Source organism: Accipiter gentilis, chromosome 29, assembly GCF_929443795.1.
Source record: "Accipiter gentilis chromosome 29, bAccGen1.1, whole genome shotgun sequence".
Lineage (NCBI taxonomy): Eukaryota > Metazoa > Chordata > Aves > Accipitriformes > Accipitridae > Astur > Astur gentilis.
Window position 1 is genome coordinate 15,558,919 of NC_064908.1, and position 19,005 is coordinate 15,577,923.

The 19,005-nt window shown below is 43.0% G+C and overlaps 1 protein-coding gene across 3 annotated transcripts in view; it reads left to right on the forward strand.

The window, feature by feature from the left end:
• The first annotated feature begins 1,511 nt into the window (after positions 1–1,511).
• The window catches only part of ABL1 (ABL proto-oncogene 1, non-receptor tyrosine kinase), an 82,732-nt gene continuing 65,238 nt past the window's right edge, over positions 1,512–19,005 (forward strand). Inside the window, exons 1-2 of one of the 3 annotated variants that reach the window (XM_049832348.1) lie at positions 1,512–2,356; positions 2,639–2,856. In XM_049832348.1, coding sequence (XP_049688305.1) covers positions 2,337–2,356; positions 2,639–2,856 — 238 coding nt within the window. In that variant the 5' untranslated portion in view covers positions 1,512–2,336. Of the gene's footprint in view, positions 2,357–2,638; positions 2,857–19,005 lie in introns of those variants that run through there. The other 2 variants (XM_049832352.1, XM_049832351.1) reach the window with 2 other exon arrangements.

The window sequence follows — 19,005 nt, forward strand, 5'->3', positions numbered from 1 at the left end:
GTCATTGATGCAGAAATGCAATAGAAATGGTTTGGGATCAGTCTCCTGGCTAAGAATTAGTGATGTAGGAGCAGACTGGCACAGCAGAGGTGGAGGATCCTGTAGGGCTGTATGAAGTGCTACATTTCAGATGCTGTTGTTGGAAAATGAAAAACACACATCTGTGAGGGACCTTGAGTATGGCGTAGGAGACATGGAGTATGTTTGGATTTGTCACAAGGGAGGAGTCAGTACAAACAAGCCACTCTGTGTCCAGATGGTTACCCTGACCAGGAGGCTACTGCACAAAATTGCATTTGTGTGTTCTCCCGTTGTTGAGTGGGAGCAACCACAGACCTTTGACCAAAACGCCGTGACCTCAAGCTGCTGCCTCAACCCTCTTCTGTTCCCAAGGTGAAGTGGGGAACGTACAAGAAACTATCTATCTTCAGCGTCACTGTCTGTGCTCTTTAGCTCAGGGAACGCTTGCGCTGCGTATACAAGGGCACCACAGTGCAGGCTGAAGAATCTGGGCGTTTAACTTAATCTTTGTACCAAATGGTGCATGAAAGTAGATCAATAAAATATTTGTCACATGCATTGGCCTCTGTGGCTGTTTTTGGTATCAAGTTCTGTGTATGCTCTGACAGTATTAATAAGGCAGTTGAAGTCCTTTGTGCAAGCAGGGTGACTGATCCCTGGTTGTGGAAAAGCTGATGGTTGTGCACACAGCTGACCCAGTGAGGATCTCTTCTTCCCTTCCATCTCTGCAAGAAATCCAGGGTCCCGAGCTGGCCAGGGGCCGCAACACCCATGTGCAGGGGGGGTCTCTAGCTGGCTTGAGGGCCAACGAGCTCATTGTCAGATCTAGGGGAAGGCAAATTAGATGGCCCTTGCAAAGGGGTAAGAGATGTGACGTGAGCTTTCTGGGTCCTTGGCTAGCATTTGCTGGTGATGTTACACTAGAAAATCCCTCTTCCACCTGCTGTTTCCACCACCTTCCCCTTCATCCCACTCCCCTCACGGCTCCCCTTCAATTTCCCTCACCTTCCCCTTCGTGCCCTCTCCATCCACCTCATCTTCCCCTCAGAGCCCCTCACGGCACGCCCATTTCCCTCATGGCTTCACCCTGGGGACACCTTCATGTCCCCCAGCTCCCTGTTCCCTCATCCTCCCCCCATTCCCCTCACAGCTCCCCCCTCGATGCCTCCTCCCGCCTCCCCTCTCCCTCCCCCCCCCCCCCCCCCCCCCATTCTCCTCACGGTCCCCCCAACCCCTTCTCAGCCCCTCATTCCCCTCAGACGTTCCCCCCCCCCCCCATCTCCTCAGGGACTTCCCTCACGGACCCCATCGCCCCGGCTCCCCTCACTGCCCCACCCCGCCCCATTTCCCCCGGGGGCGCCCCTTCCCCTCCCGACAGGTTCCTGTCATGGCGGCGGGCGCAGGGCCCGGCAGCGGGAGCGGGCAGCGGCCGGGCCCGGGCCGGGCCGGGCGGGAGGCGGGGGCGGCGGAGGAGGAGGGGCCGGAAGGGGATGTGACCGCCCGCCCCGCCGGCCGGGGACGGGGCTGCGCCGCGCCGGGGGTTCCGGGATCTCCCTCGCCGCCTGCAGCCGCCCCCCCCCTCCCCCTCCCCGCCAGCCAGTCTCGCTGCCCCCGGCGGCAGCCCCCGGGGTGCCCCCCGCCCTGCGGCCCTTCGCCTCCTCTCCTCCTGCCAGGCCTGACCGGCTCTCCCCCCCCCCCTCTCCCCGCCGCCCCCAGCCCGGCCCCCTCCGCCGCGGCCGGGCCGGGCTCGGCCCCGCTCCCGTTGGCCGCCGCCGGCCTCCCCCGCGGGGATGCAGCCGGCCCGGTCACCCCCGCTTGACCTCTTCTGGCTGCTGTGCAGGAACCGGCCTCCCGGAGCGCGTCCCCGGCCTCGCACCCCGGCCCCGGCGCCCGGCTCCGTCTGAGGCGGGAGGCAGGGCGGCCACCTGCGCCGGCCCGGTGGCCCCAGCGTTGCTTCGACGCCACCATGGCCCCCCAGGCCCCGCTGGCCCGCTTCGCCTCAGCCGGCGTGCGGGAGAGGTAGCGGCGGTGCGGGCGGCCCGAGGCTTGGGATGGAAGAAGGCGAGGCGTTGTGAGGCCGGACTGCAGGAGCCCCCCCGGTCCCGTTCCCTCGCCCCAAGGAGCGTGTGGAGCCTGCCAGGCCCAGAGCTGCCTCTCCTTCGCCTTGCGAGCTGACATGGTTTCAGCGTGCTTGATCCTGCTAGACTTCAGCGGTACTTGAAGCCAAATACGTGGCTCTTTGGCCTTTGCTAACTCAATGCTATGCAAAAGAAAAGGAGGAAAAAAAAGAAACCTTGACACTGGTTGCAGTGGGAATGGCTGTTTCCTGCCCTGGGTGAGCCTACGTGTGGTTTCTTGCTTGTGAGATGAACTAATTCTCCTTTACCCGGTGGAAGACACACTACATATGGCAACCTGAAACTTTGGTAGAGCTTGGTCATTACTAAGCAGTTGGAACTTTTACTTGTTTTTTTGCATAAAGTCACCTAAGGAGCCTTGTTGCCATCTTCAAAAGCATTGGAGGAATCTGCGCTTGTCTTAATTCTTTGCCTCAAGTGACTTTATCGTGTAGTGAGTGCAACCGACGCGCTCACCTAAAATACGTTCTCCTTCGCAGCTCCTTCCCAACCTGGAAGATCAGGGATCACAGACTTCTTCAAAAACTTCTCGTCCTGGGAAAGGCTGCCCATAGTTACTTTATGGGGCAGCAGCCTGGAAAAGTTCTTGGGGACCAAAGGAGGCCAAGTCTGCCTGCCCTGCACTTTATCAAAGGAGCAGGGAAGAAGGAGTCATCGAGGCATGGGGGCCCGCACTGTAACGTCTTCGTCGAACACGGTAAGAGGTTTCTATTGATATTTCTTTTGGTTTAATTTTGATTTGCTGAGCTAGTTGCAATAGGGATTTATTCAAGGGCATGGTGCAGATACAGAGGTACCGTACTTTATGCAAGTCTTGTGTTTTCTCTCTTTTGATTCTTAAGGCAAATCTTCTGTGATTGTTTATTAAGAAAATACTTAACTTGGGTCAGATTGCTTGAAACCTGGGCAGAGATTATTATACAGCTAAATACAAAATACAAGGAAGTAACTTTTTAACATTGTACAAATTTCTCATTTCTGCCTTAGATATGTTCAGTTTAAAGTCTGGGAAAGTATTTCATCCTTTTCGAGTAGTCTGTTTCATAGGTGTAGACCAAGCACACCTGATGGTGACGCTATGTCAGCAACAAGTGTTCTTTAGTTTACGAAAGGGGCTCTGCTACTTGGGCGGGGGGAAAAGACTTCTTTTGGAAAGTTTGTGGATACTGCTGTTGTGACGACTGGTTGGAATAAAACAAGTTTCTTGTTAATTTGGTTAGTGCATTTACAGCACTTTTGGTTAGTGATTTCTCATAGCTGGTTAAGCCTTGATCTTGTGCTGTGGTGGATTTAAGTCCTAGAGGCTAAAAGTGGCCAAGTTAGGGGTACAGCAACCCTGTCACTTGCTGGTCTTCCACAAATTAAGAGGGGACTGACAATCTCAGGAAAGAAGCCAGATGAAAAGCTCAGTAGGACTAGGAGGTAGGTTTAGTGACTGTTTAAAATGTTGCTTTTTTTTTCTTTAAGAAAACCACCAAAACAAAACCAAAGAAATTGTTATCTGAAGGCACCTCTACAAAAGTGAGGTGCAGAAATAGATTGTTCCACTGAAGCTTTTTGGAGTAATCCTTGCTTTTGCACAATGCTTTTTTAATTCTAGTATTCTTTGAGAAGACATGCTACTGGCTGCTATCGTCGGCTGGAGAATGGGATTTTGACAAAGCTTCTTCAGCAGTTTTGTCCTCTTGAGGAAGTTTATCTGTGAACAAAACAAAACTGTATCTATAATCTTCATATAATTAAAAATCGAAATATTTGCTGTGTCTGAGAACACAATCTGCTAGTTAGCAGAAAAGTTTTGGTTCAGTTTTGTTTTAGCTGGGCTTTGCTTTCAAACTTTCTGTCATCCTTTCATTTCTAGAAGGGCCCAAGAAATCCTGTTCAGTGTTCAGCAAAGACACAGACAGAGATGCTGTGTATGTATTCCTGTGTCGAAATACTGTTTTGAGTTACATCAATGTTATTTCTTTTAATTTCCCATATGATGTTTGTGTACTGAGGAAATTGAAGGTAATTAAGGGAGGGTTAGAGAATGTAAGGGCTAACATGGCCCTCTGAGGATAAACCCGCTGCTGGATTTTTCCAAGCCACGCTCTCAGCCTTGTGATATACCCACTCATCCAGCCCCAGTTTGGTTGCTGCCTTTACTACTTTGGACAGAGTTTCAAGGTCAGATGAGATGCAGTGAGAGCACTAACTGCAAGCAGTACAATATTCAAACTGCCTTTGGTGTTTTGATGTAGCAGAAGAGCCAGAAACGCTCCTTTTTGATCATTTGACAGGAATAGGCAGATGGTAACTTCTTGCCAGTATGACCTGAGGTCAGAAGATCCTAGCACATTTGCAAAGAAAAATAGCATCTATAATGTCCATACACCATATGTCCACAAGAGACCTCAGTGTCTTGATTTAGAAAAGAATAAACTTGAAAGGGGACATCAAGGCCAGGACATCTGTTAAGAGAACTGCAAAAGATCAGCCTCGCTTATCCACATGAGGAAAAGTTTCTTCCTTTGAGTGTATGAAATGGTTCTTCGAAGTACAGACAGTGGAAGGTTGTAACACCATTGTTTGTTGTTCAGCTCTGTTTTGAGTTTGGGCTGCTCCTATCCTGAAAAATGCTATCTTAAAATATCTGGAAAAATACAGAAGGAACAAAGTTCATTTTAGAAGGTTCTTAATTTCCGTCTTTTTTTAATTGATAATTTGTCTTTAAAATATGTAGTCTAATATACTTTATAATTAATGGGCAGAATGGTATTTAATGTTTTCAGTCCTATTCAGATATGGTGCCATAGGCTGTATGTAGTTCATAAAAATAGATTGGTGTTTTTTTCAGGGCTTAATTTTTTGCATGTTTGTCTTTCAGTACTTTCATTACACAGTTTCTTCTAAATGCCAAACACTGTATCTGATTTCTCTGTCATACTGTGGGAACTGGTTTGTCCCAGGAAAATCATGTTTCTTGCTTTTCATAACTAAGAAATGCTTAAGGAGAAATTCCAGGGTGGGCTGCTTAAAGCAGACCCCTAGGGATAGTCAAACTCTTGAAGGTACTTGTTTGAAGTTCTTGTATATTAAAACCCATGAGAAAACAAAACAAAACAAAAAAGTGGAGTTGGTAGTAGCATGGCTCTCCTGTTATGGTTGTGTTTTTTGTAAAGCTGTTTCATGACCCTTTTCCAGTGGGACAACTACCTGCTAAGTTCTACTGAGGCTGATTCAGCAGATACTTAGCAGGGATTTTCAGAGCACTGAAAATCTTCATTGCTTCAGTGGTATTGAATCTTAGCTGAAAGGGTTAGTGAATATTATCGGATACTAACAGTGTAAGGCAAAATAACTTTCAGGGAAGAAATTCCATTTCTCAGTTGTCGCACTCTCCGTAGCACTCAAAGCAATGCATCGAGAGGGTTCTGAAAAGCAAGGAGGCAACTGGCCAGAAATCGGCTCTGCTGGTGGTCAAATGTTCTGTGAGAATAATGCAGAAAGGCTCTAAATTTTGTCATGAGTTGACAATTGAGGAGTGCGTAAAGGGGGGAAAAATAATCTATGGGCAAGTTTTGGGCTTCTTTCTTTGTGCTTCTGCTTTCTCCACTAAGGATGTTTTACAAGCTGGGATTCATGCTGATGTGGTTACCCTGGGCAGCGGCGTAGCCCTTGACGGGATTTTACAGATTTCATCTTGATGCAGATTACTCCATCTCTTGGATTGCTTGTGAGCTTGAAATTGAGAGAAAGTATAAAGGCAATGTTTGCCTGTTCCCCTGTGCTTTTCTCGGCTGAGAAACGAGTCTGTAGTTACTGCTTTTTGGGAATACCCAACTGAGAGAAAAGCCGTAGTCAGTAGACAGTTAACGGGAAAGACTTTGTCAATGCATTTTGAAGTTTGCACGCTAGTGTATCTTGTGCTTTTCCAGAACGTTAATCTCAGCAGAACTTGAACTTCTGAAAAGAAAGGCGTATTCCCACAGGGCTCGACTCTGATCCTGGAGTTGGCAGTAGTTAACTGGAGCGATCCGCAAACACCACACCTTCTCTAACTGTTTTGGGTAGGTGTTGCTGTGCTGAATGATGAGCAGCTTCCCTGAAGCATCTTGGTAGAACAGTATCTCCAAGCAAAAGCAGCACCTGAAGGCTTAAAAAAACCCCAGAATTCTAAGCATTAGACCTGTGATGCTGAGGTGAAGAGATGCTAGGATAACTCTTTAGCGAGGCGGTGGATTTGGTCCACAGCTTTGAACTCCATTTACTGTGCAATTGACTCTTGTGATGCTGCTTGGTCAGCAGCAGAGCAGTGTTATGAGGGGTGAAATCTTGAGTGGTGTCTCCACTTTTGTGAGCCCGAAGGGTTGAGTTTTATATGTGCTGTTTGCTGTGTAAATTGTGACAGTGACTGGGAACGGGGACCATCTTTCCATGGGCACGTTGGTGGGAACTTGAGTGTGATTTTTGGATTTAATAATGCAAAATTATGGTAAATAACATCTTGAAATATAGGTCTTTCAGATGATGCTACGGTTTGATGTACTGTAATTGATCCCAGTTTTGCAGTGGCAGTCAGAGAAATAATTGATTTGGGAGGAAGAAGAAACCTTCTGAAGAGGTTTTGAGTATGAGACTTTCTTATGTGCTGCTTCTCATTACATGTAATGGATCACTGATAAATATCAACCTGGTCTTACAAATTTTTCATTGTTTTGTGTTTGAGGCGTTCTGCAAAGTAATACACATATGGCTGACTCTAAATTTGGTAGAAAGAGAAGGAACTTCCTTTTTGAATCTGTGTTATACCTTTACTCTGCCAGGGAGTGATAGTTGTTCAGCTTTGAACTTAATTTTAAGTATCTTTAGGATATAGTTGATAAAGCACTTGCACAAGAATGTTCTTTTCTTAGTCTCTTGTAGTGATAAAATGTGGTCTTTCTGATAGTTTCTCTTCCAGCAGAGAAAGGATAGGGAAGCTTAAATGAGCTGTTTACCTTACCGTAAAGAGAGAGAAACTCCAGGAACTGGGTCCATTTTTCTTATACCTTTAGTGCTGAACATGGCTGAAGTCATCTGACTGTAGTCCCTTTCATATTGGATCTGAACTTTTTTTCTTACAAAGGTGCTGAGAGTTTTAGTGCTTTAATTAGGAAGTAATTGTACAAAACAGATCCATACCATAAGCTTGCCACAGCTGCCAGTTGGAGACATGCCCTATGCCTGCTATTAGATTAAAAAAAAATTAAAAGTATATTTTCCTATATTATTGATTAAAAATTGATTTTTAAGAGTCTTTAGGTTTAATAATCTATCTTGTTTTATGCTGTTAAATTTCATGTTTCAACTGTTTGGATTGTGAAAATGAGTAAATGACTTTATAATTGGTTCCTTCCTCAGGACCTAGTGATTGACCAGCATATATGAATATATACTACAATATACACTGTTATAATTATATTGGTGTTTCTTATTTTTATGAAATGCCAATCATTTTCATACCATATGGGAAAATGTGTAATTCCAAGAAGTTTTATTTATTTCTTTGTTGTGAGTAAAATGTTTAATAACTCTATGGCTTTGGAATATACTTTTACCAGCTGGGTGGTCCAGAGCAGGTTGTGATCAAGCAATAATGTATGATTTTGTACTCATTATCCTCAATCCTACGGGTAAGCTCAATATATCTTCTTTATATGCAATATACATTTATTAGATAGTCAATTGCCCATACATGGAAATGATTTAAATGAGATTCCTTCCATACTAGAACTCTGTTTCTTTAAACCCATGTAGTTACAAACCCTGCATTTGTCTCTTTCCATTGCTCCTTAGGGCATTTTTATACTCCATCTCTGCTTCAACATCTACAAAACCTGAGACTTGAAAGAAACTGCTTTACTATTCCTGATTCCACTTTAGACCGCTCGCCTAAAATTGTATCATTAGCATCAGCCTAATAGGAGTCCATTATTTAGGGCTTGCCTTCAGTATCTCAGGTCCGCATTCTGAACTGACAAAACTTTCTTCATTGTTAGGTTGGAGATTTGGCAGCTCCCAAACTTTAATTTCCATCTCTATTAGGAGAGACTTATCCCCAGCTTTTGAGATCATTGCTTATGTATCCAACTTCGATGTGCTTCAGTATTAGTCTGGTTAATGCTGACATCTGCTGCACAGCTAATGCAGATTTGTTCACTGCCTCTCACTATATCCCCTTTCATCATAAAAAGCTCTTGCTATATTTTTTTTTTTCCTGCTCTGATTATCAAATGCCGGTAGGTTTTGCTAAGAAGCTCCTCCACAAAACTTGATCTAGGATTGGAATGTGTTAAGAGAGAGACCCAAGACTTGCTAAACTGCTTTTCTACACACTGAGATGGAAGGTGATGATGATGGGGAAAGGCTAATCCTTTTCCTGAGCAAAAGCAGTTCTGTTTTGTGCACTGACTAATCTTTGCTAACTTGCCACGTTTAAGCAGTTCATCTCCTTCATGATGAATAGGTAGTGGTTGCTCGTATGCCAGACTTTCATTAATAGATTGTGCTGGTTCTGCATTCTTATTTACAAATTTTAATAGGAAGGCTATGTTCGAAGATCAGGACAGGGAGGCAAGAGAAAGCTGCAGCATAGTAGAATAGAAATCATCGCTTGTAAGCAATCATCTCATTCAGCACACTTCAACATTTACCAACAAACTTGCAGTATTTTAAATTGAAGAGTTTAAATCTTAAGCTTGAAAGTGAGGAGTTGACATAGTCCCATTGCTGAGAGTTGGGAATCCTGAGTTTCATCCCTGGTGCTCTCTGCGACAGGCTCTGTGGCTTGTGGCAAATCATGAGGGTGCAGAAAGGTGAAAATGGCCTTGGAAAGTCTTGTCCTGTTGGTTGTCGTTTTAGGGTGGGGATGCTGTTGTGTTGTGTCTTGGAACAATAGGGTTGTGTTTCCAGCTGTGCTTATAGGAACTGTGATAAAGCATGGGTGAGTATTGTCAGTCCTGGGCAGTTGTGCTGTATTTACTCATGTGGATACAACTGTGACCAGTGTCTCGGCAAGGTGTCAGGTAAGGAATGCTGTTAACTGATACCAGGCAGTCTGAATGCGTGGCTGCAGTAGTTAAACCAGCTCCTAACATCCAGCTGATACCAGTGGTGTGTTCAGTAGCGCTTCATAGTGCGCTGCCTTAAGCCTTGGTCCCCGTTTGGAGTATTTTAGCATCCCCAGATTTCCCAGAACATTACTGCAGCTCCATCGGTGTACTTGATCCACACCATAAGGTTTAAAACATGTATTTTGTGGTACTGTGTGGGAGTGGACATTCGCTATGTTATAGACATCATCTCTTTCAGCAATATAAAATGCTCTGATTTGCATTCATGCAGACTGAAGGAAGCGTTAAGAAAAATTACTGTCCTCCTGGAGTTATTGTTACAGATGGACTTTGCTTTCCCCTTTTTTTTTTTTTTTTTTTTTTGGCAGGGGGATGCGGCTGCCTTCTATCTGCAATGTCTGTTGATAGCCGTATAAAGAGCGCTAGTGTCTACATCCAGCAGTCTTTTGTAATTTCAGATGTACTGTGCCATTCTTGTGAGAAGTAGTAAGTCTCCTTATAAAAAGGTCTGTTGTGAATCGCAGGAGTCCATTACTGTAGGAACATGCAGAGCAGTTTCAGCAGAAGCAAGAGGGACTCTTGTTGCTTTGCTTTTGTTGACTGTCTTATCAGTCAGCTCTTATCTTGCTCTATACTGATTGAAGATCAGTCTAAACAACCTGTAGAGGTTATTAATCTGCTTACCAGAGTATCCATTTTATCAGTTTAAAGAGGAATCTTGGACAAAAAGGGTAATGAACATCCAGACAATTTTAGTAAGTAAAACTGCCTAAGACAATGTCTTTCCTTCGTTCTTAACTTTGTCCTTTCTTTAAACTTGCACTTTTAATCCCAGTTCTGTGCTCAGATATTAAGCATAACTTTTTGTGAAATGTCTGGAAGTTGCACCGCCCTGATGGCAAAATTTGATACAAATCTACTAAAATTGTGTTTTATGCTCTGGGAGGAGTCCCTTTCCATGTGTCATTGTAATAATGGGGCGTGTCCTGAGTATCAGGTTGCTTTAGTTTTTGCCTAAAAAACTTACTGAAGTTAGGCTTGAAGTTAGATTTGGGTTTTTTTTTGTTCTTTCCCAGCATTTCTTCCTTGATGTTACCGGTTAGGTTGTGAAAAGCGTGAGCTTGCTTTTTCGCAGAGTGATTGCTGCTAATTTACACAGCCGCAAGCAAGATCATCATTCTTTCATGAGTGAGGAGACTGCCTGATTTATGTTGTGTCATCTCTGTGCTCTGTTTTTACCTAATGAATAGAATTTCACAACAGATTATTAATCATTAAGACTTTGGTTTCATTGTATGTATTAAAGAATCAATATTGCTAGACGTTGCCTGCCTTGAGAAGCTTCTTAGCCATTAGTGCCGCTTTTCTAAGGCATTTTAGTGCATTTATCTTTAGGACTGACTTCAGTTCCTACCTTATTCCTACCATATCAACTCAGTACTTCTCATATGCCTTTCCACGGCCTGAGTTGTGTCCAGTCTGCCCCTCTGTAAGCTAATCCTTTGAAGTGCCATCTGACCAGTAGCACATTCTGTCTGGTCCAGTCTCTCCTTAAAGCTCATAAAATAGTAAAACGCTGAACATTATTCTGCTGTGGTTTGCACTCCATATTTACAGGAAAGAGGGAACGGTGGACTTGGAAGCTGGGAATAATGTGTGATGAAGACAATATGGAATTACCTATTCTGCTGCCGGTTAAATGCCTGGGGTTTGGGATGGCAAAGCTTGCTGAAGTACAGGATTCCACCCTTTGGTGACTTGCTGTTTGTTCCTTGTCCCATGTCCATTGCTGTTGAAGTACAGAGTGACCTGGGCATGTGTTCCCATCACACTGACACTGTCTAGGAGGAAATTTCATTTACTCTATGCATCCAGAGTTTACTAAACAAACAAACACACACGACTCCATCTGGTTGTTGCAGCGAATCCAATGATCTGATCAGCTGCCAATACATGCTTGGTGTAAATGACGGCTTTTTTTTTTTCTTTTTTCTGGTGTGTGTCCCCAGAGTAAAGAATGTTGTTTTTCCAGAGGCTGAATGTGTGAGTGGTAGTGGGATAAGGACATGGAAACTTTAAATAGGAAATTGTTTGGGCTTTCAGGAAATGTTTGCTATTACATTTGTGTTCAAGTTGCCCAATTTCAAAGGCTGCTTTTTAGGTGCTCTCTCATTTAATGTAACTGGTGAAGGGCTGTTCCTGAGTTCTCAGTTTCTGACATGACCACCGTGGCTTATCAACAGGGCTGTTAGGCAGTAAACTCATTTTTGCTTGGATTTTTGTGATACCTTTATAATAAACCTCAAGAAAATTAAACTGTCATTTGATGCATTGGCCACCAGGTGTCTTCTTTGAATCTTTTTAATAACTTGCTCTGGTTAAAACAAACACCCTGCAGTAAGAAGTGTCTTGGAAATGAGCAAAAGCTAATAGCAAGAACCAGGGTCAGAAGTGACAACCGTGAATTTTAGGAATAGTGGCTGTCAAGTCTTTTTAGTTACTTTTAGAGCCTATAATCTTTCTGTGCTTGCTTGCTGATGAAAAAAAGGTTGGTAGGTGATGTTTGCTTTTGCTGTTAATGGGAAAATCTTTCTCCCTCACCTCCTCAAGCTCCATTTCAAGCCCATTCTTTATTTTTTAAAACAACAGAACTAGTTTGCAGTGCTGTATTTCTTTTCACTTATTGCGGTCTTCTGCATTTGATCTCATCCCCCTACCTCTTTTGTTATGCCACACTGACTTTTTAAAATTATATACATTTTTTTTTATATATTAAATTGAGTGGTTCTCTCAGTATAGAAATTGATTCTGTAAATCCTCTTGTAGCATTGCGTCCAGCATTTCTAAACATGTGAGATTTTCCTGGCAAGGATGCTCAGGGAATAACTGAAAACAATGTTCAGCCTGTTACAGCTATTTACACAGTTGGTGTTGTCTGAATGTCAGAATTGCTATCACAAAGCTAATTGTGGAGTTAAACTTTTATGAAGTCATAACAATGCTAACAAAAGCGAAGCTGTAATCTAGTAATACTCTATTTTACTCAAATCTCTTTTGGGTGGGAGAACTTTATAATAATGAAGAAGATTTAGTGCATCTAGCAAAATAGTTTAAGCTATAAATATGTATGCTTGAATGGGTTTTTATTATTTTTATTAGGTCTAAGCTCTCTTCATATCCTCTGTAAATCTGACAACACATAATGTTCGTTTAAAAGGTACATTCTAGTTTAGCCAGAATTACTGGAACAGCTATTAGAGCTATTGTTGTCTGGCTACACCTAATGTTTGCAAATAACTTAGGAAAGCTCAAATGAAAAATTTTGAATTAATGCCAAGCTGTTATTTCTTCTTAAATATATTTAACTTGATGGATAAGATGATGCATTTGAAATTCTCTGCAATCAAACCTTTACTTCTTTTAAGACTATTGATGGATTGCACTAAATGTGTTTGCTATATACATTTTTTCCCAAATGTGCAGCCATTTAATGCAAAATAGATGTCCTTTACTGGAAATTAACTGGAAGGAAGATGAAGCTGTTCCCATCATTTGATACTGTTGATGTTCATATAGAAGCTGCAATTTCTTTGGGTTCTGTGGCTTGTCTGTTATGTCTAAATAGTGCCTCCCACACAGAGGTTTGGATGTCAAGGTGCTATCATGTTTCGGGTATTAAGTAGTAATTATTGTTATGAGGTGATCACGTAAGACAGTGTAAGTGTTGCTCAACCTTTCACATTCCATATCATTAGGAAAAAAACCTGTTGGGGAAACTTCAGTCTAATTACACCTCACTGCAAGAATTACGGGTGCTTTTTACCTTGCTCTTGCTAGAGAGTGGGTATACAGCAAGGCTTTGTATGACAAGTACACCACCAGATGCATTGCGTGTTTTGTACTGCTCACTAAGTACAACTTGCAGACATATTCTAGGAGTTCATTCTGGAACTGCTGCAGCGATGGGTCTGGAGAAGGCCAAATCCTAAAAGCTGTTACTGGTCTTAAGTAGGTAATATTCTGAGCCAAGTGAAAGGATGAATTAGAATAATAAAGGTTGGATTTTTGGAGGCAAATACTAGCTTTAAATGCTAATATACTCATTTAATTTACTGCAGTTTTGCCTCTGCAAAGCAAAGGTACCTCATGACATTTCATTGAAGACCTGCCACAATGTTGATAAGCAGACCTCTCCTGAGAGTAATTGCAAACTTCACTGAGCAGTAGCGTGGCTTTGTAATCGTGGTAAAAACACAGGATTTGAAGAACATTAAATGAAAATAGTGATCAATGCTGCATTTAGTATCAGGTGAGGATTCAAAGAACTGCAAAATATTAACATGAAATATTTGCATTCCATCCGTCGGCATAAGTAGCACAAATCCAGTGAGGTGGTTTTGTTCTAATTTGATAACTTTTCCCCAGAATAGTGAATGTTAACAATGTATTGGCCACGTTCACATCATTTAATCCTGTGTAACTACAGAGGCATTAAAAACATCAAGGTGAAAGAGGCAGACACGAGCAGAGGAGATGCTTTCCAGCTCAGAGCTCACCCTCATCTGCAGCGTTTCCAAATTAGGAAGTGGTGGGCTTTAGCTAGGCTTCAGAACCTGGTGATCTGGAGCCCCTGGTATGAGATGCATTTCATGGCCACCAGATAGTCTTGAATCACCCGGTGTTGAGGGTGCCTCGTCACCGTAGACTCGGTGAGTCACAGTAGTGATGGCGGGACACTGTCTGCTGGTTGATAAAGGGTGGATGTTGTGGCTGAAATGGGGAGATTGCTGGTGAGCCGCATCTGAAATAACTATACCGTGTGGTATCTGAAGTGCTTGGCTGGGCTGAAATATTTTGGCTGTTCTACCTTTAAATTAGTTTAAATACCTCTGTGGATGTCACCGCTTTTTAAATTCCAGAATTAGAAGGACAGCAGCTCTTTTGTGGTTATGAGGCTTTCATCTGCTGAAGTTGTATTTCAGAAGGTTGATGTGCTGCTTGTGAAATGCTCCCCTAAGGCAAATCAAGCCCTTTGGGGAGGAAGACTAAGGACTGGAGCGAATCAGACAGGCATTTTACATTTCAATTATTAATATAGTACTTTTTATGATTCTCAAATTGGAATTGCTAGCAGCTGAATTTTAAAAATGTACAACTTCTAAAAATTTTAGAAGTAAAATTAACACCATGCAAGTAAAGGTGCTCTCCTCTACCTTGGAGACCTCTTTACTACAGTCTTACACAATCACGCTTGGATTTGAGTTCTCTCTGTCCTTGCTTTGGTATGTACTGTGGTTGTGTCTGTAGCCATTTGTGCAGCATACACAAGGGATGAGTCCATGAGAGCTCTGCAGTCTCCTTTGGAGAGTAAGGGCTTGCTTAAGAGGAGATGCATTGAAAAGGTAATTGTAGGCTGCATTTCTGACTCGTAAAGAAATTCTGATTTATTTAAAATAGATACAAATATGCAGTACAATTAAAATTATTATCACAATGCTGCTGAATGCAAAGCTGAACAAATGGATTTCTTTAGACTACAACAAATTGGAAGAGAGTAGGTTGGACACTTTTGCCTGCTCCTCTCTCCCTATCAAAAAAGCATTTAACCCCCACCCCCAAAACTCTGAATGTAATACTTCAAGCAAAGTGCTATCAAAAAAGGGTGGAAGGGGAGGAGGTCCGTGGGCGAGCTTTTGCTAAGAAGTTCTGTCAGTGCACCTACACCCTGACCACCTGATGCTATTGCGGTGGAGCCAGCTGTCTAGCGAAGTTGTGTGAATGCAGGTCCTGCCCAAACGAAGCCCCACCAGAGCCAGGGACGCTGGTGCTGGCAGCTGCCTGTATTCATCCCCTTGCACGATGCAGCACCTCCGACTCCTCTTGAGTACAAATCACCCATCCTGACTCTTGATTTTGGAGGCTAATGCATCCATCTGAGCATCCTGGGTTTGCTGCTGTGGCGAGAGAATTGCTTTTAGCCCCAGATCATACCTGCAACATTTTGAAAGGTCTGGCTTGAGGAGCTGGCCTTGCCAGCGGTTGACCTGGGGGTGTTTTATGAGATGCACAAGTAAGAGCAGATAAGGCGGACGGGGGGAGGAGGACGACGGAAATGTGCGTGGCGTCTCCGGGTTCTTCTGCCGCTTCCTGCTGCGGGGGCGGTTATGAGCCAGCCTGGATGACAGAGCTCCTGTTATTTTGAAATGTAGTGTACCACAGATAAACCGCGACAAGGACCTTCGTTCCTACTTTCCCTTATGCCACCTACACTTTTCCTCCCACATCCAGCACTTGCACACAGTAGAAATGAAAACTCTTGCTACCAAAAGCAAACCAATAAAACAAAAAAAAAGCCTATCACATCCAGCTTTTTCTTTCTGCCTGGCATCAGCTAGTGGTACGTTTGAAAGAATAATTGAGTTTGTGGTTTTTTTTTTTTTTTTTTTTCAATCATTTCACTTCAGTGCAGGGATTGTCCTTGGATGAGCAAAATGTATATTTTCATGCTGTGTAATTGAGGTTTGTGCAGGTAGTGGTTCCAGGGATGCGCCAGTGCCGAGGCAAATGAAATGCTGTGTTCTGTCTTGTCGCAGGGAACAGCATTGCACATCACACGTAGTTAACAAGTATCTGCTTGGTTTCTTTGTAAGTCAAAAACCAGATCCTTTGTCTTTATGTTCTTTATCATCATAAAGCTGTAACTTCTTGCTCTATAAGCCCATGTAAGTAGGTAATGAGACTTCTTCGTAGGAGCGTTGAAGGGTTGAGAAAAGGGTGGAAGTGCCTGAAGGTACTCTGGGATGGGATAATTTGTGTTTGCTGGTTTAAATTAGAAGTACTGCCTTTTGTACAGGTAATTGTGCTGATACACAAAATGCTGTGCACATTCATTTTGCTTTGATTTTTCATTGGGGTGGGGGAAGATTAAACTCTTCTTGTATAACGCTCTCTAGCAGATGCCTATCCAATAGCCATCTATCCTTTGCAAATTTGTGTAGTATGTCCCCTGACATTTCACACTCATCTTGTAGCTGCTCATCCTTTGTTTTCCAGTGTGCTAAAGTGGATTTTTTGTTTTGTTTTTGTTTTTTTTCTCTCAACCAAATTGTTGCTTTTTCTCTTGGAGAAGCAACTGTCCATCTTCAAATTGGATGCTTTTGCAGGTTGGCTGATTGCTTTGTATTCTGTTGGACTATGAAAATCCTGCTGTTGAGTTGAAGGAACTGAAATCCTTGTTCAGAAAAGAAAATCATAACTTCTTACTGCCTGCTAGAAAAGCTGTTGGCCTACACTTGCAGGTGACCTGCCAAGGATTTAAAAAAGAAAAAATGGATTTTATCCTCTTTTTTTCTGGTTTTAAGATGGTCAAAGCTGGCATAAAAAAATGGTGGTTTTCAAAGAGGGGCTTTGTCTGCCCTAGGCAGCAAATAGGAGCAAACCTAATCTTGTTTTTCTTCTTGGGTCAACTTTTAAGCTCATGGATGTATTAGCTTGCTATTGAAAATCTTATTCTTTCTTTCTGCCCCTTTATGTAAAGGGAAATAGATGCTTGCCCACGCAATTTGCTATTTTGACATCTTCTTTCTATAGTTCTGCGTAGTTGTTCCTTCCTGCTGCGTTTTGGGAAGATGGTGCTTAGAGACTGGCGGTGTCCTTTTCGGGGCAGCTGTACTTGCAACACCGGTGGCACTCAGATAAGTTGACGTGTAGACATCCCTGCTTTCCTCTCCCACTGCAGCCTCTTAACTCTTGAGCTATTGCTTTAATCACAAGAGTGTTGCAATCTCAGATTGCTGCTTCTTTAATTAAACATACCAGTTCATGTAATTTGTGAATAGTCTGATTTTAGCGAATACTTTGGCAGTCTCTAATGTGCAAAATATTACCTCCAACTGCTTAGTGGAAACAAAAAATCAGACCTGGCCTGTTCTTGGGAAACTTGCTTTTCAGCTTTCTTGATGAGACTGATCAAAGTTTTTACTCAAACTCATCTGTATGACTGGATCATACTGTCTGAGTGAAGCCTGAAGGACTATGTGGACAGAAGACTGTTCCACGTTATAATAAAAAGCTTTGTTTTGAAAACCTGTATTTTTCTCTTAGATTGCGATTACATGGGATGGGTCTTTGATTTCCACTTTGTTCTCGCCAGCTGTTGAGGTCTGACCTGGAGCTTGCTGGGAGTCTGGCGGTGTGATTGCAGCACTTTGGTGCAGGACAGACACTTACGACTGCCAGTTCAGACACTTTCTTTCTTATTAAGCCTGCTGATTTTTATTTATTTTAACAAACAGTAGCAGAAATTGAAGAAACAATGCACAGGTCCACCTCTTGGCAATTTCCCTTCTTCCATGTGCCCTGACCAAAACAGTAACGGGAAAGAAGAAACATAATTGTAGCAAAATGTTATGTGTCTCCTTCATACTGTAAACCCTGTACTTTAGGAAAGATTGTATTGCTGGACTCAATAGTCCAGAAACATTGTCCTTCCATTGTTTCCATGTTGTCCCTTTCCTGCAAATAATATTTTCATAAGATGCTGTCTGAATTAATGCCACTTTTTTTTTATATGAACGGTTGTCTTTCTAGTGTTGTAAAATAATCCTTCCAGCTGAGATCGAGTTCATCATTCAGCATCCGTGTTCAAAGCAAACGTCTTAAGGATTACAAAAAGCTAAAAGCCGGGAGGAGGCCATCTTGCTTTTGCAATCCTTTGGGCTTTGAGATTTTGGTTCATAGCACTTGGTATTTTTTTTACCTCATGTCTAGGGACATTTTATCATCCTCCTCTTTCCTGTTCCAAGCAATTACCATTTATTTTATCTTAAAGCAGCAGCCTGTGGCAATAAATTTTAGGAAATTCCTTCCCGCCCTTTATTAAGCCCTACATAATAGCTTCCGCTACTCACTCATACATTCATTAAGAAGAATTAAATGAGTGCTGGCGGCCATTAGCAGAGCATTTAATAACCTCTCCAAGGGAAGGTGCAGCAGATTGGAATAAATGAACAGGAGCAAAAACAAATGAAATAACTTCATAGAATAGGTTCAACTAATTTGTTCTTAAAAAACCCAACTTATTTACACGAATGTAGCATTTTAAAAGGTGCTGGTTTGAGACCCCTGACAGAAGAGTCCCCAGTTCAGAAGATCCACAGGCAGTGACAGAGAGCACTTGGCTGTGGTGCCTGGTGGAAGGGTTGTGGGCTTTTTAGGGAGAGAAAGGGTATTTTGGTATGTCCTGCCCACTTCCCCAGCTGCTGACACTGTCAGCAAGGCTGATGGCTGTGCTTAGGGTTTACAGTGAGGACATTTGTCTTGTAGGAACTGGGCCATAACTAATAGCTCATCTCATTTGGTATCAGCCACACAGCAGTCTTCGGATGCTTGTGATGGCTGATCCTGGCCAGGCTGAGTTACGTGAAAAAATGAGACCTGCTACCAGTAAGCAAATTGCCCTCTCTTCCCTATTGGTTCTTAATTTCTGTTTTATACAAGATTCACTGTCTACTGACATTTGGCATATGAGGGATCAGAGTCTAAATACCCCTAAATGACTTTTCTGAAATAAAGATAATTTAGCAGGTATTGTTGCAAGCAATTTGCTTGTGAGATCTCAACTTGTAAAGCACCGGGACTACTGATAGACCTGGAGCTGCATGTTACAGCATGTGGAGTGGCTGAAGAGTTTTGCTACTAGCTCTAGTCCTTTCCACTCTTTACAGTATTTTGATGTCCATGTGCATAGT